Genomic DNA, 14,191 nt, shown 5'->3' on the forward strand with positions numbered 1-14,191 from the left:
CTGATTTTACTTTTCCACACTATCTCTTTATTGACTTAGAGCTTGATTCTGCCATCAGACAGACATTCTGCCTTCTTTGAACACTGCTGATATCCAGTTTGGTTTGGATTAACACCCTCACCCAGATGATTACTGATGCTGACACAGTTGCTAATGGCAGTTACAGCTGCCTACGTGGGAGTGAAGACAACCACAGTGATGTATGGACACATGGAGGTACCATTTCTTCTCACTAACTGACTGGGGTCAGTCATTCTTCAAGGCTTCTTCTATCTGCCTCCCCCACTACAATGACAGCAACAAAACATAATTGCTTGTGTACAGCTGCAGGATGACCTCCAAATATCATTTCCTCAGATCACCTAGGAAAGACCTACTCACTTGCAGCAGCTTCCCCACCTTCCTCACAAGAAGTTCCTAGAACAGACATGCTATGAACAAAGATCTTGTCTTAGGATAGCTTTGGACTCTCTAAGAGGGGACTTCTGCAAAGAGGCAGCTAAAATTAATGATGGCATAAAATTACTTCAGGTGAAAAAATCCCTCACTAGGTGTATTACTTCCCCATGCCTCTCCAAGAATTCATGTCAGCTCCAGAATTCATGGACATCACTTTGCCAGAATACCTTCCATAAAGGAGCTAAAGGAGAAAAATAACTCTTAAGGGAACATATCCCTTCCCGTGGGTGTAGTCCTCACAATTTCCTTGTTTCTTCATTTGTAGAGGCAGAGCAGTGATAAGCACCACTGAGACAGCGCTGCAAAAAACAAAGGAGGATCCTTGCTGAAGTGTCTGGGTCCCTAAGCGCTATGGAAGAGCTGTTGGAAACAGAGTAAAATTCAGAATAGGAGAAGATAGAGAAAGATGTTTGTTTGCTGCTTGTGACACAGACAGCAAAAGGCATTTGGTGCTACAAGTCCCTTTCAGCAAAGGCAGACTAATGGTTGAGGGGGCTGGGTTGTTTTTTTCCAACTGGCTGAACAAAGGCAGATCATTGTTTTCACCTTATTAAATGATGGCTCTCTTGTCAAGCTGGGGAACAGCTGTGATGAAAGAAGTAGCAAAAGTGACATAAGGGGTCCTCATCAGCTCTTAGGCAGGTCATTTCAAACCCAGCCTTCTTCTGCTTTCATATAGACTGGGAAAGAGAGAAACTTGGAGAGCAGCCTCATTTAATTGAGCTTCATCCCAAAAGCTAATCATTTAAATGTGGTACTATTGGCTTCGTGTGCTTGGAGAGCCTTTCTTTCTCCTCCTGTCAGCTCCCATACTCACAGGACTTCCACTCGAGTTTCCACAGCTGTTTTCCAACTGCACAGAGGGCACCACAGCCAATTTACCAGAACCTTATCAGCAATGCATTGCAGAAGATCACAGAATCATTTTGGTTGAGATCTTTAAGATGACCAAGCCCAACCTTTAACCCAGTACTGCTAGGTCACAGCTAAATCATATCCCTCAGCACCACAGCTATGTGTCTTTAAAGTACCTTCAGGCATGAGGACTCCACCACTTCCCTGGGCAGCCTGTTCCAGGGCTTCACAACCCTTCCTGTGAAAAAACATTTTCTAATACCCAACCTAAACCTGCCCTGGTGCAACTTGAGGCCATTTCCTCTTGTCACATCTCTTGTTACTTGGGAGAACACACTGACTCTCCCACAATTACAGGAACTAATTAACCATTAGATCCAAGCCTCTTTTTCACTGGTGTAAATCCAATAGAAACATTTAAGACATAGAAGTGCTTTTACATTGATTGCCTTGCATTGATCAATGCACCACTTAATGTTTTGCATGCATTGAGATCTATACTGCACCTTTCTTTTGTTTTTAAAGCCTGCCTCAGACCACCTGCTCTGGCATCTGAGAGCAGCCTTGTTACTGCATCTAAGCCCACAAAAGTAAGAGGAGATTCAGACTGCCAACAGCCACTGCCAGAGTGAAATTTTGTCACAAGCAGGGCAGGGACTTGAGGCCCTGCATAGAAAGCTGAGCTGCTAGGGCAAAGGAATTACTATTTCCCAAGGCTTCATTCCCCTTCCTGTAAGAGGGATCCCCTATTACCATACAACCAGGATCCAAATAGCTCTGCCACATTCTAGTGCTGAAACCTCCATCAGAAATTCCCATCTGCACATGCAGATGTAGAAAGTTGCTGTCCCCTCTCCTTCCAGCAGACCATTGTGGACAGCAGGGACTGACCCCCCCTGCATGCTCTCCACAAAGACACCTGACAGTGGTTTTTTGGAAGACAGCAATCCAGAGGCATGGTGCAGCAGATGCAGGAGGAGCTGACGGTGCTGGATTTCTCACCTTCCTATACTCACAAGGACAAAGCATTCCCCAGTGAAAATAAGTAAAGATGCTGCAAACTCAAAAGTTATTCCTCTGCCCTTGGTAACTTTCCACTTTGTTACAATGTAGGAGGAAAGCACTCATAGATACCATGCTTGGGGTACAGAGGCACTGCAGCCGTTAGACAAGGTAGTATGCTACCTGTTCGGCAGCAGTCTATACATGGAAAGGCATCTCCTTATCAATCGTCCTCTGAAGAAGCTAATCAGTAGCATCAGAGCAAGTATTCAGGAAGGAAAACTGCTTCAAAGTAACACTACCCCAGACGGAGCAAATTCCCCTGCACCCTGCTGCACGCCTAACACTCACTACAGGGGATGAAGGCTCAGCTATGGTGCAAGCAAATCTGGCAGAAGCAGCCTCTGCAAAGCCAGCTGAGGAGAGTCAGGACAGGCTGCAAACCTGGTGTCACGAATGGGGATGGAGGAGGAAGAGGCACAGACCACTCCACCACGGCAGGCAGCAAGATGCTGCTGTCTTTTAGCTCCTGCAAAGAAGCCTTTACCTAACTCACTTAAGAGGCACAACCTAGATGGGGAGATGGATTCAATCAGGGAATTCTGCTCTTCAGATCAGTTTTTCCTCCCCAGACTTTAAAAAACTGCTTTATTTGGCAAAGAGTGAAATCTTTTTTCTAGCAATATCTGCAGTTCTTAAAAAACAATCGAATCATGTTGAACTTCAGCTCCTTCAAGCTTCTTTTCTTTGCAAGCAGAAAAAAAATAACCAACAGCTGCCTAATTTCTGACTACACAAATTCTGACCCTGTGGGATGTGAGCACTCCAGTAGCCTGCACATCAGTCAGTGATCTAATGAACTAGAGCCCACTTAAACCAGCAAAAAACCCTTCATTACTATGGCAATGCAGAGTCCTATTACCAAAGGCAACCAGAGATTTGCAGTAAGAAGTGGCAAAACAGAAGAACCAGGAAGAGGTTTACACTACTTTTACATCAAAAGAGGTGGAGAAGATTTTTATGTACTACATTTGCTTTCTAAGCATAAAATGACAACAGAAGTACTATTAATATCATTTTAGAGTTTAAATGAAGTTATCTGTAACTGGAAAAAGGATTTAGCTCTTTTTTTGAAGAGTATGCCTTGAAAATGGGCCAGAAAGTCTTCTGTGCATTTTACTTCTTGACAGTAATCACTTTCAATATTCTGTAAAGGTACCCAGGAGACAAGTAGAGATGTTTGGTAGTGAACAGTAAAACATAATCAGTCTTCAGGAAGACAGTTAAAATTACTGATCTGTGACATCTCACATGTTCAAGTCAATTAAATATGATTAATGACTACCTGGGCTGATGTGCATGCTGCTCTTTTGGTACATACACAGGGAAAAAGGACTACAGACACTTACTGAACCCCTGCTCCTTCATACTCATGTGCATGTCTGTCCTGAGTACACTGAGAGAGTCATTGGACACTGGAATGGGCTGCCCAGGGAGGTGGTGGAGTCGCCGTCCCTGGGGCTGTTCAAGGCAGGATTGGACATGGCACTTGGTGCCATGGTCTAGCCTTGAGCTCTGTGGTAACAGGTTGGACTTGATGATCTGTGAGGTCTCTTCCAACCCTAATAATACTGTGATACTGTGATACTGCTGAAACTCAGGAAATTAGAGAGGCTTTATAAGATTCCTGATGCCTAAAAAGATGCTAAGTTTTTACCCCAGGAAAAAAGATACATATTCTTAGTAATCTAGAATCTAGTTTGGTGAGAGAGTTTGAAGCTAGCTGGAATATTGTGGTGAGAAGAATTAAATGATAGGCTGTGAAAAGGAAACCATGGTTATGTCTGCTTCACTCACAGGCTTGCTGATTGTAAAATCAAGAACACAAACACAAATAACACAGTGATTGGGCGTCTCTGGCTGCCTGCACTTCTCTCCCTAACTTGCTGTCTAACTAATCCTTCTGCTTCCTAACCCCCCTGGTTGATTCTCCAAACTCACCTTGCACGTAGGGTAAAGTCTGGGATAAGGTGGAGGGGTGGAAGGGAGGTGGAAGAGTGGTTGGGAGCCCCTCCTGGGGGACTCTGGTTTCTGGGAGGGCTGTTGTGTTTCTGTATTACTTTTAACTTATCTATTTCTGTCAATGGCTGCATGGATTGTAAATATCTGCTTGTATATTGTGCTAAGCTGTAAATATCAAGTTTCACTCCTTAATTTCCAGCTAGCTGAGTGTAGTCTGGGTGACTTCATAAGAGTGAGGGGACAGAGAACACCTAACTCATCACATTTGATGTTTGGTTTTTGTTGTTATTGTTGGGGTTTTGTGTGTGCTTGGTTGGTTGGTTTGTTTTTTTTTAAGGCTTTTCTGTTTTCTTTTGTTTGTGTGATGGGTTGTTAACTCTATGACTACCACAGCTTGTTTCTGGTTGCTTTTGGTTGTTTGGTTTTGGGGTTCTCTTTGTTTTGTTAAGCTTTTTGGGTTTTTTTGGGGTTTGGGTTTTTTTTGGAGAGGGATTTTTTTGTTGTTGTTTGGTTTGGGGGGTTTGGGTTGTTGTTTTGCTTTTTTTAACTTGACTTTTAGTATCACAGAATCAGCCAGGTTGGAAAAGACCTTTGAGATCACTGAGTCCAACCACTATCAAAGGACTCTGCATCCAGGCTGTATCCAGATCACAGAATCACAAAATTAACCATGCTGGGAAAGACCTCTAGGATCATCAAGTCCAATCTATCACCCAACACCTTCTAATTAACTAAACCCTGGCACTAAGTGCCTCATCCAGTCTCCTTTTAAACACCTCCAGGGATGGTGACTCCACCACCTCCCTGGGCAGCCCATTTCAATGCCAATCACTTTCTGTGAAGAACTTCTTCCTAACATCCAGCCTAAACCTGCCCTGACAGAGTTTGAGACTGTGTCCTCTTGTTCTGTCACTGGGTACCTGGCTGAAGAGACCAACCCCACCTGGCTATAACTTCCTTTCAGGTAGCTGTGGGGAGCAATAAGGTCTCCCCTGAGCCTCCTCCTCTCCAGGCTATGATGTTGCCTTGCTGGCGTTCTGATGAGCATCGTGCCGAAGCGGCTGTGCGGGTTTTGCCTACCTGAGCAGGTGGTGGTGGCTGTTGCACGAAGCCCTGGGGCGGCGGCGGTGGGGGCTGCAGCACTTGCTGGGATACTGGTGGACCTGAACCTGTAAAACCTCCTGGGGGCAGCTGCTGACTCGGAGAAGCCATGATGTAACCTGTCTGCTGGGCAGGCTGCTGCAAGATGGGCGATGGGTAGACAGGACCAGAAGGCGATTCGGGGTTGTCTCCTGACGATTGACGGCTTAAGCTCATCTGGTTGAACTGTGTTGTCATGTCATCCCGCTGCGGGGCAAGAGGCAGCAGAAAATGATGTAGACATGATGTCTGCAGCAGACATGCAAATTAGCTAAACAAAACAGGTTCAAACAGAGCAGCAGGGGGAGAGGAATCACTCAGCTCCAACGCACACCACACTTCGCATGGCTATCTACAAAACCGGAGGCAATTAGGAGCATTACAAATGCTCTGACAAAAGACTTCTGGACTGCAAGGTGAGCGGCACCACGTGGCACAAAAGTCAATTATCTTGGCTTTTACTTTGCCCCTCTTCTTATTCCTAAATGACAAGGGAACCTTACACTGTTCCAAAGATGACATTTTAAACACAAAGGGCATGAAAATAACATTATGAATACCTCTATCCTCCAAACACAGAATTCCTCAGCTGGTAGTTTCACCTCCATTTCAAAATGATGCTGAGAGGAATTCAGTAGGTTTTCAAGGGCAGATCTTTTCCTTTTGGGACTGTTGTTAACATAGAGCAAGCAAAAAAGAAAAAAGCTAAGCCTTCAGTTGCCATTTGAAGGCTTTTTATTCAGTGTTGGAAAGAAAAAAGTCCTCTATTGGGCTGGAAGGAAGTTAAAATACATCTATGGTAGGATGAACGTACCAAATAAAGTCAATGGACCTATGTCTTCTTACATATGGTAATGAAACAAGGATTCTAAACTGCCTTGTCAAAAAAAGATCCATACTAATCAGCACTCTCATGTTTATTCTGTGAAGGCCAAAGATTTACAAACGTGGTTCTGTGCATCTTCACTTGTGCCCACATTGTGAACCTTTTAAGTAACTCAATATTAAATCATACTCTATACAACAATAAATACAGCATTAAAAACTCCATCGTGTGCTACTCTGCAGTTATGGTCCCTCCCTCAGCCAGGGAATTAGCACTATAAAGATGCTCTTCACTTAAAAAATAAATAGCAAGGATGTTCTAAAAGAAGCCTCTTCAGTTTTGTTTGCCTCTCTGTGGTGCTCACTCTCCAAAATCATCCTGCACAATGTATTTATTGTCTCTGTGGTGCTCACTCTCCAAAATCATCCTGCACAATGTATTTACTGTCTCTGTGGTGCTCACTCTCCAAAATCATCCTGCACAATGTATTTACTGTCTCTGTAATGCTCACTCTCCAAAATCATCCTGCACAATGTATTTACTGTCTCTGTGGTGCTCACTCTCCAAAATCATCCTGCACAATGTATTTACTGTCTCTGTGGTGCTCACTCTCCAAAATCATCCTGCACAATGTATTTACTGTCTCTGTGGTGCTCACTCTCCAAAATCATCCTGCACAATGTATTTATTGTCAAGAAACTTCAGAAGAGAAGAGATAAAACAGCTGTAAGGCACTGCCAAAGACTGCACAGAGACCATCCACAACCAGAGCAGATATCACAGGTCAAGACTCCAAGCAGATCTTCAGGTGGTGTAAGAAAGTAATGCTCTTGCCTTACCACAATCCTATTCAGGTAGGTAAGTTACCTGGCTGAAGCTGTTTCTTTAGAAAGCCAGGATATTTGTTTCCTGGATGGCAAATGCCTGCAACCAGTCTCTATGAGAAATAGAGCCAGGAATGTCTCTGGATATGCACAATAAAGACCAAGAGCTTCAACCCCCCTATCATTTATACACTGTGTGCACAATGTAATGTACACTGAAGACATGAATTCAGGTGAAGTTTGCCTGTTAAATTAGTCACTAAAAACATCAGCTTTTCCATGACTATCACTAGAGCAACCTGAGATGCCTGAAAGACACTTTTCAAGAGAATTAGCACTGAGATATGCAACTTCTTTTCACCACAGAATGCTCTTTATTGTCCTTTAAATGGTACTGCTCATCTACCAGGCATTAATAACATCATTTTAGCTGCAAGAATCCGTTCAGCTTTGTTTCCATCTCTTACTATGTGACATCTTTACCTTCAGGGGGAAAAAAAAATCATAAACAAGATTACCAGAGCACTAGAGAAAAAAAATAACAGAATCAAAAAACAGTAATTGTAGTGCCTCTTAAAATGTCAGCTTCATTTTACAAACAGGATAATCTTAGCCCTGCGAGCACTGAGCCAGATTGAGACTCCAGAAGAGCGCTATTCACTGGTGCCTTGTCATGATGCATCGCAGAGCACACCTTCTGCAGCTGCCTCACCAAAGCTCTCCTTCCCAAGTGCTCTGGTGTCACCAGGGAATATATTCACACAATGCATTTAGTATCCTGATAAGACAGTATAAAAAGCAATGATCTCTAGAGGTGTCTTCTCCAGTCTTTGTCGACATAAAAAGGGGATAACTCAAATCTCAAATGCCAAAGTTAGCAGTTTAAGGTCCCTTGACATAAAGTGAGGAAACTCAAGCTCCTATCACAGGAACAACAAAACATTTTTTTCTGAAGGCTCTGTTAGTCAGGTAGGGTGCCCTGCTCCTAACACCACCCTGCAGGTTAGTAACCAGAAATCAGTGGGAATGCTCTCACAAAATGCTTGTCAGTAGCAAAAGCGTCAAGACAAATGAGGATTTAGAGGGGGCTCTCCTGTGGGACAGCCCTCACAGTGCTCCCCAGAGGCTTTGGGGCATATTCAATGTTCACACACTCAACTTCAAGGAAAATAAAAAAAAAAGGATAATAAATCTTTAGTACCACAGAAAACTGCTGCGTTGGAGAGACAGGCAGGAGATGCTGGGGAGGATAAGAAACGGCTGGATACTGTACTGACTGAGAAGATGGCTGCATTGCCTGAACAGGCTGCAAAACAAACACAGTGAAAGACAATAAATACAACCTAGGGAAAGAGAGATAACAACCATCACCACCACACCTCCCTTCCTGAGAACAAAGGTCTTAAAAGTGGCTCTGAAAATGCAGGTGACTCACTGCCAGCCCAAGCACAAGAGGTCAGCTGCTGTGATTTTAGCCTTCATTTCAGCCTTGTACCCAACAATTCCTTATTACAGATTTCCCTGCCTATTTCCATATATTTGATGGCTGTTAAATAAAGCCACAGCTACACTTTATTACTGATGTGAGGCAAAGCCAAATTATGATTCTACATTTAATTTTCAGAGATAGAATGGGAGAGCAGGATAAGCACAGTGTAAGTCTATATTTGAAATGTTCTGATAATGACTGATTTAGCTCTGAGTGTGTCATAGGCAAAGGAATAATGACTGTAAAGCTGCTTTAGCAGAGCACAATAGCTAACAAAAAAAATACCTGACAAAGAACAGGCTGCAAATTATCAACAGACAGGGCCATCAGCTTGGAGCAGATGTTTATCTAAGTGAAAGAACAATTTTCTACAGCACTATTAGCTTGGAATAGCTTTACTATTCCTTTCATTTTAATCTCTCATTTCGCTGGAGTCTTGCACAGGTTTGGTATTACGTCTGCCTTCTAACACTGCTAAGAGTAAATCAAGAAATAAGAGCCAAACCCAAGGAAGCCCAAGCCTAACAAAATCAAAGCAACTTCACTGAATTTAAACATTGCATTTCAGGTTAATCTGGGATGAAACTGTGCCGAATTATAAAGCCACACAAGTACCGCAGTAGATTTCAGCTGCTCTGTGAGCAAGGAGGATGCAGGATTCTCACTTGAGTAGTTCCCTCTGCTTGCTCTGCTCTGGGATTGCAGACACACTAACCACAAAACTAAGTCTGAACTAGTGCCAAAGCTCACTGCTCCTGTTCAGTACATGGCTACCTGCCACAGCCAGCCCAGAGGCCAGAGACCAGACATACTGTGGCACTATGCACAAACAATGCTGCTCCTTCCCTCTTTTCCTCTAGCTTCTATCTGAGAGCAGTCATGGCCAGACGATGGGGTGCAGAGAGAAGATCCATGGTCTGGGAAGGGGTGCTCAGAGAGTGGGCTATGCATAGACCATGCCTGTTATAACCAGAAATGGAAGAGTTTGTAGAGCCCTGCATTGTACTTGATTCTTTAAGTCAACCCCGCTGCTGCCAAAAGGGTCAGGGAAAGGTCCCTGGCTCTCTGGAGGGAACTGCAGACCACACTAGCCTAAGAATGAATGCTTCAACTCTCACTTCTGGGTAATTTTTGCAAGACCAACTGATGTAGATACACACCAGTTTGCTTAACAGTCCTTTTCAAAACCAAGTCAGGCTTTAGATGAGATTGAAAAAGGAATCTTCCCTTTCCATCTGCTTTATCCACCTTGAAAACAGACCATGGCCCCCGTTTGTTTCAAAAGAGAAGAACATTTATGATTTTGTCTAACTGCATCCTTCCCCTCTACCCTTTAGAGGGTCAACCCTCACCCTGTTTGTTTCAAAAGAGAAGAACATTTATGATTTTGTCTAACTGCATCCTTCCCCTCTAGCCTTTAGAGGGCCACCCCTCGTAAGCCTAAGAGCTCCTTCTCTTTTGCCAAAGGCCACCACACCTACCTGTGTGACAAGGTGACTTGCCATTTGCTGTTGTGGCTGTTGAACCTGCTGAGGCTGCTGGGATGAAGGCTGCTGCTGAGACTGTCCCACCATCTGGCTCCTCATCGGCTGCTGGCTGCTGGGAGGATTGTATATTGCCGGCGTCCCATCAGGATTTACAAATGGTTGACCTGAAACAGAAGATCCTGCCCTTGCTGAGCACTTGTAACAACACATTTTCAGTATGCAATCACACAGCCTTGCTTTAACTGACCACCCTTCAGCTGACCAGCTCCAACAGCAACAAGCTCATCACTCATTACACTATCAGACATCTCTTGGCTTTTTTTACTGCAGGCAAAGCAGAGAGCAGATATTTGTTTTGGCAGAATGACTTTCCAAGGAATGGGTGCAAGGTTACCATGGCTATAAAATGATTCAGATGCTATGGTTACCTGAAGCCATTCTATGACAAATCAGTTCACAGTAAAAATGAACTCTGGAGCCAACATTAGGGGTAGAGAATACTCAAGTATATATTGCTGCCACACTACAGTGGCCAAATGCACACAACTACTCCTGACACACTGTGGTTTGTATGGAAAGGAAAAAAACCAACACAAACCTACCCTTGTTTATAATTTATTTACACATGCTCATTTAAACATAGTGCTGCACTTTTAAGAGCTGTGCCCTGTATAATAAGAGGAGAAGGAATAATAAGAGGAGGCTGGAGAGCAGCCAAGAAGAGAGGGACATGGGGGTACTGGTAGATAGGAGCTGAAGATGAGGCAGCAGTGTGCCCAGGTGGGCAGGAGAACCAGTGGAATCCTGGCCTGGATCGGGAACAGTGTGGCCAGTAGGACAAGGGAGGTTATTCTGCCCCTGTGCTCAGCACTGGTAAGGCAACACTTGAGCCCTGTGTCCAGTTTTGGGCTCCTCAGTTAAAGAGAGATGTTGAGGTGCTGGAAGGTGTCCACAGGAGGGCGCCAAAGCTGGGGAGGGGCCTGGAGCAGAGCCCTGTGAGGAGAGGCTGAGGGAGCTGGGGGTGTGCAGCCTGCAGCAGAGGAGGCTCAGGGCAGACCTCATTGCTGCCTACAACTACCTGAAGGTGGGGTTGGGCTCTTCTGCCAGGCAAGCAGCAACAGAACAAGGGGACAGAGTCTCAAGTTGTGGCAGGGGAGGTCTAGGCTGGATGTTAGGAGGAAGTTGTTGGCAGAGAGAGTGACTGGCATTGGAATGGGCTGCCCAGGGAGGTGGTGGAGTTGCCATCCCTGGAGGTGTTGAGGAAAAGCCTGGCTGGGGCACTTAGTGCCATGGTCTAGTTGACTGGATAGGGCTGGGTGCTAGGTTGGACTGGCTGAGCTTGGAGCTCTCTTCCAACCTGGCTGATCCTATAATTCTATGAACTGGAAGTTACCATGGAAGTAACAAGATATCTCTGAAAATTTCTTATATACAGGGCAGACTGTCCACAGTTCTACACTGCTGAACTCTTGTTCCTTCAGATAATGCAGCTGCTGGAAGTAATCTTGCAAATGTAATGTTTGTTACAAAAAAAAAAACAACAACAAAACAAACCAACAAAAAACCTCAAACAAACCAACAAAACAACAACCACAAAAAAAGCAACCAAAAACCCCACATAAACAAACAAACAAACAAGAAGTTTACTTGAGTCATAGCCTTGCAAAGAAAGAAATGGCTCTTGAAGGAAAAACGTTTTCCATGACCTCACTTCTCTTTTCACTTCCACCATAAATTCATAAAGCAAAGAAATTACAAATATTTCCATGAGAAAAAAAATAAAAAGAGTTTTAGCAATGAAGTGTTAACATTTAAAGCAGGTAAGTAAAATACCTGAGATTTGGATAAACTTGGTGGTTGACAGCTACAGTGAAATATATCATTTCTGATTCGGACAGCATGAGGATCTCTACCTGTTCTATCTACTTCTCAGCCTATCAGTTCCTCTCCATTATCAGTCGTGGTCAGAAAGGCATTAGGAACACTGGTGTAAGAAACCTTGCCTTCTCTCCCTAGAGCAGCAAGATTTTCTGGATCAAGTCACCATATGGTATTGGGCACATCTCACATTCAACAGTGAGAAAGGTCATGATTGGAAAGAGTGGAAGAGAAGCACCCGTGCCTCAGTGAAGGATGACAGACCTGGAAGAGAAAAGGTCCAGCAATGCTTTTAAAGATGAAGAAAAAAAACAGACTTTTAATGAAGAAACCTTGAAATAAGAAGCAAAAAAAAAAAGATCAGGCAGTAACAGAGAGGACATTTGTAAGGTGTGAACTGTGGCCCTGATGGAAGGGGAAAGACTGCAATGTCGCTGAAAGGAGTAAGAATGAAATGTAAATGCTCTTAAGTTGTCAAAGAGGTTAAGGCAGAGAAAGTGTCAAGAGGAATCCTTTAAAGGGTAAAAGAGTCTGGTGAAGCAGGTGAAATGAAAAATAAAATAGCACAGCCACAGAAATGGTCCTCAAAGCATGCAAGAAGCTTCTCTATTCTGTGCAAGGAGAAAGGTAAAGCAGAGGAAGCAAAGGAGAGTGCATGTATAGAAAAGAAAGTGTGGACTGTCAACACCTGAGAAGGAGCTGAGAGGTATAATCGAAGCATGGAGATAGTGCCAGCATCTGTGGATGCCACTAGAGGCTTGCAGAGTCAGTGACTATCTAGTGTAGAAGTTAGTAAAGATCTTTAAAGGACCGGCATTATGATCAAAAGAGAGAAAAAGATTGGAAGTAGCCACTCTGCAAGAGGAGAAAAAAGAACTAAAGAATGGTGTTGCATAGGGAATGAAAATCTATTCATTATAGGAAACAAAGCTCCTTTTTCCTTTTCTTTAAACTGTCTTCTCTTCATCTATGTTACTGACAGCATCCATCACTTTGATAGCTGATCACAGCAATCAGTCTCCTCCCTATGGAGCTTCTTTTGTAACCCTACCCTAATAAGATGCAAAGACTCTGAGCCCAGAGAGTGGCAAATTTGCAGCAGGTATTTTCTTGCAGGTTAAAAGCACAGCAGAGGCTGCAGCAGAGCCTGACTTCCAGCACAGGTAGCAGCATGAAGCCATACGGCTGGGACAAGAATTTCAGCCTCCCTTTGCTTTCTCTATTATGTGTGTACTTCCAGAAAGAAAACACTGGGTTTAGAGGAAACACAAAATTACATACACACAACAACACTTGATGCCTGAATGTTAAACATACTAACACACATGGAACTCCTGATGATGTCTCTGCAGACAATGAGGCCCAAGCTAGGAGGGAAGATGAAGTGGCTCCGGTCTAGCGACGATTTTGAAAGGCATTATATACCTGCTGCAGAAAAAGACTCCCTAGGCACCAGGCAAAAATCTGAGCCAGCTGCTGAAAATTGCTACATTGACAAAAGAGGTGTAGGAGATGTTCCTCTCAAACTGCTCTTCTGACTGGCGACTGTAGTGAGCTCCAACCTCCAGTCCTTGCCACGGTCAGGAACGAGCAGAACCTCTCAGCTGTCGGTGGGCTCAAAGCAGCAGGGATTCTGCCATCTATTCTCCCTGTCCTATCAAGCAAATTAAGGATGACTTCTGATGGGCCTGCTGAGTTTTGCATGGAAGTGGATAACACACCACACAAAATACCTTCTGTATTGATCAAGGGATTCCTGTGTTGCAGACAGAACCATCAACTACCATAACAAGAGAAATGAGCAAATTAATAATGTCTTATGTCCACCTCTTGGCCTACCCTCTCCACTAATTGAGTTTTTGAGAAATGCCCAAACCCCTCAATTATGTTGACAGACTTAGGATCTCATGTCAATGATGCAATCACATGAAAAAAAAAACACAGAAATAGTAAAGGCTTTAGAAAAGTACAAGTTTGGGCAAGCTACTAAGTCACCTTTCTGGAAAGACCTTACTACATTTGACTCTAAACAAACAAGAGCTCCTCCCTCATTTTATATGAGCTGCTACATATCCATCAGCCCCAGACAAAACTACCTCTTAGTATATGTGGAAATCCTGGTTTAATACTTTGCCAAGGCTATGTTTTCCTTGACTGAACTCTGACCAAACCCAAATAGCTGTGACCTTAGACATCTGCCCCAAATTAC

General features: G+C 43.8%; 1 protein-coding gene across 21 annotated transcripts in view; it reads right to left on the bottom strand.

The window, feature by feature from the left end:
- ARPP21 (cAMP regulated phosphoprotein 21) overlaps nt 1-14,191 on the bottom strand; it is a 239,183-nt gene that overhangs the window by 42,925 nt on the left and 182,067 nt on the right. For all 21 annotated transcript variants that reach the window (XM_064169992.1, XM_064169988.1, XM_064169986.1 and 18 more), the window contains 3 exons: nt 10,099-10,268; nt 8,330-8,434; nt 5,419-5,685 (listed from right to left, as the gene is read on the bottom strand). In XM_064169992.1, coding sequence (XP_064026062.1) covers nt 5,419-5,685; nt 8,330-8,434; nt 10,099-10,268 — 542 coding nt within the window. The remainder of the gene's footprint in view (nt 1-5,418; nt 5,686-8,329; nt 8,435-10,098; nt 10,269-14,191) is intronic.

This window comes from Pogoniulus pusillus, chromosome 32, assembly GCF_015220805.1.
Source record: "Pogoniulus pusillus isolate bPogPus1 chromosome 32, bPogPus1.pri, whole genome shotgun sequence".
NCBI classification, from domain to species: Eukaryota; Metazoa; Chordata; class Aves; order Piciformes; family Lybiidae; genus Pogoniulus; species Pogoniulus pusillus.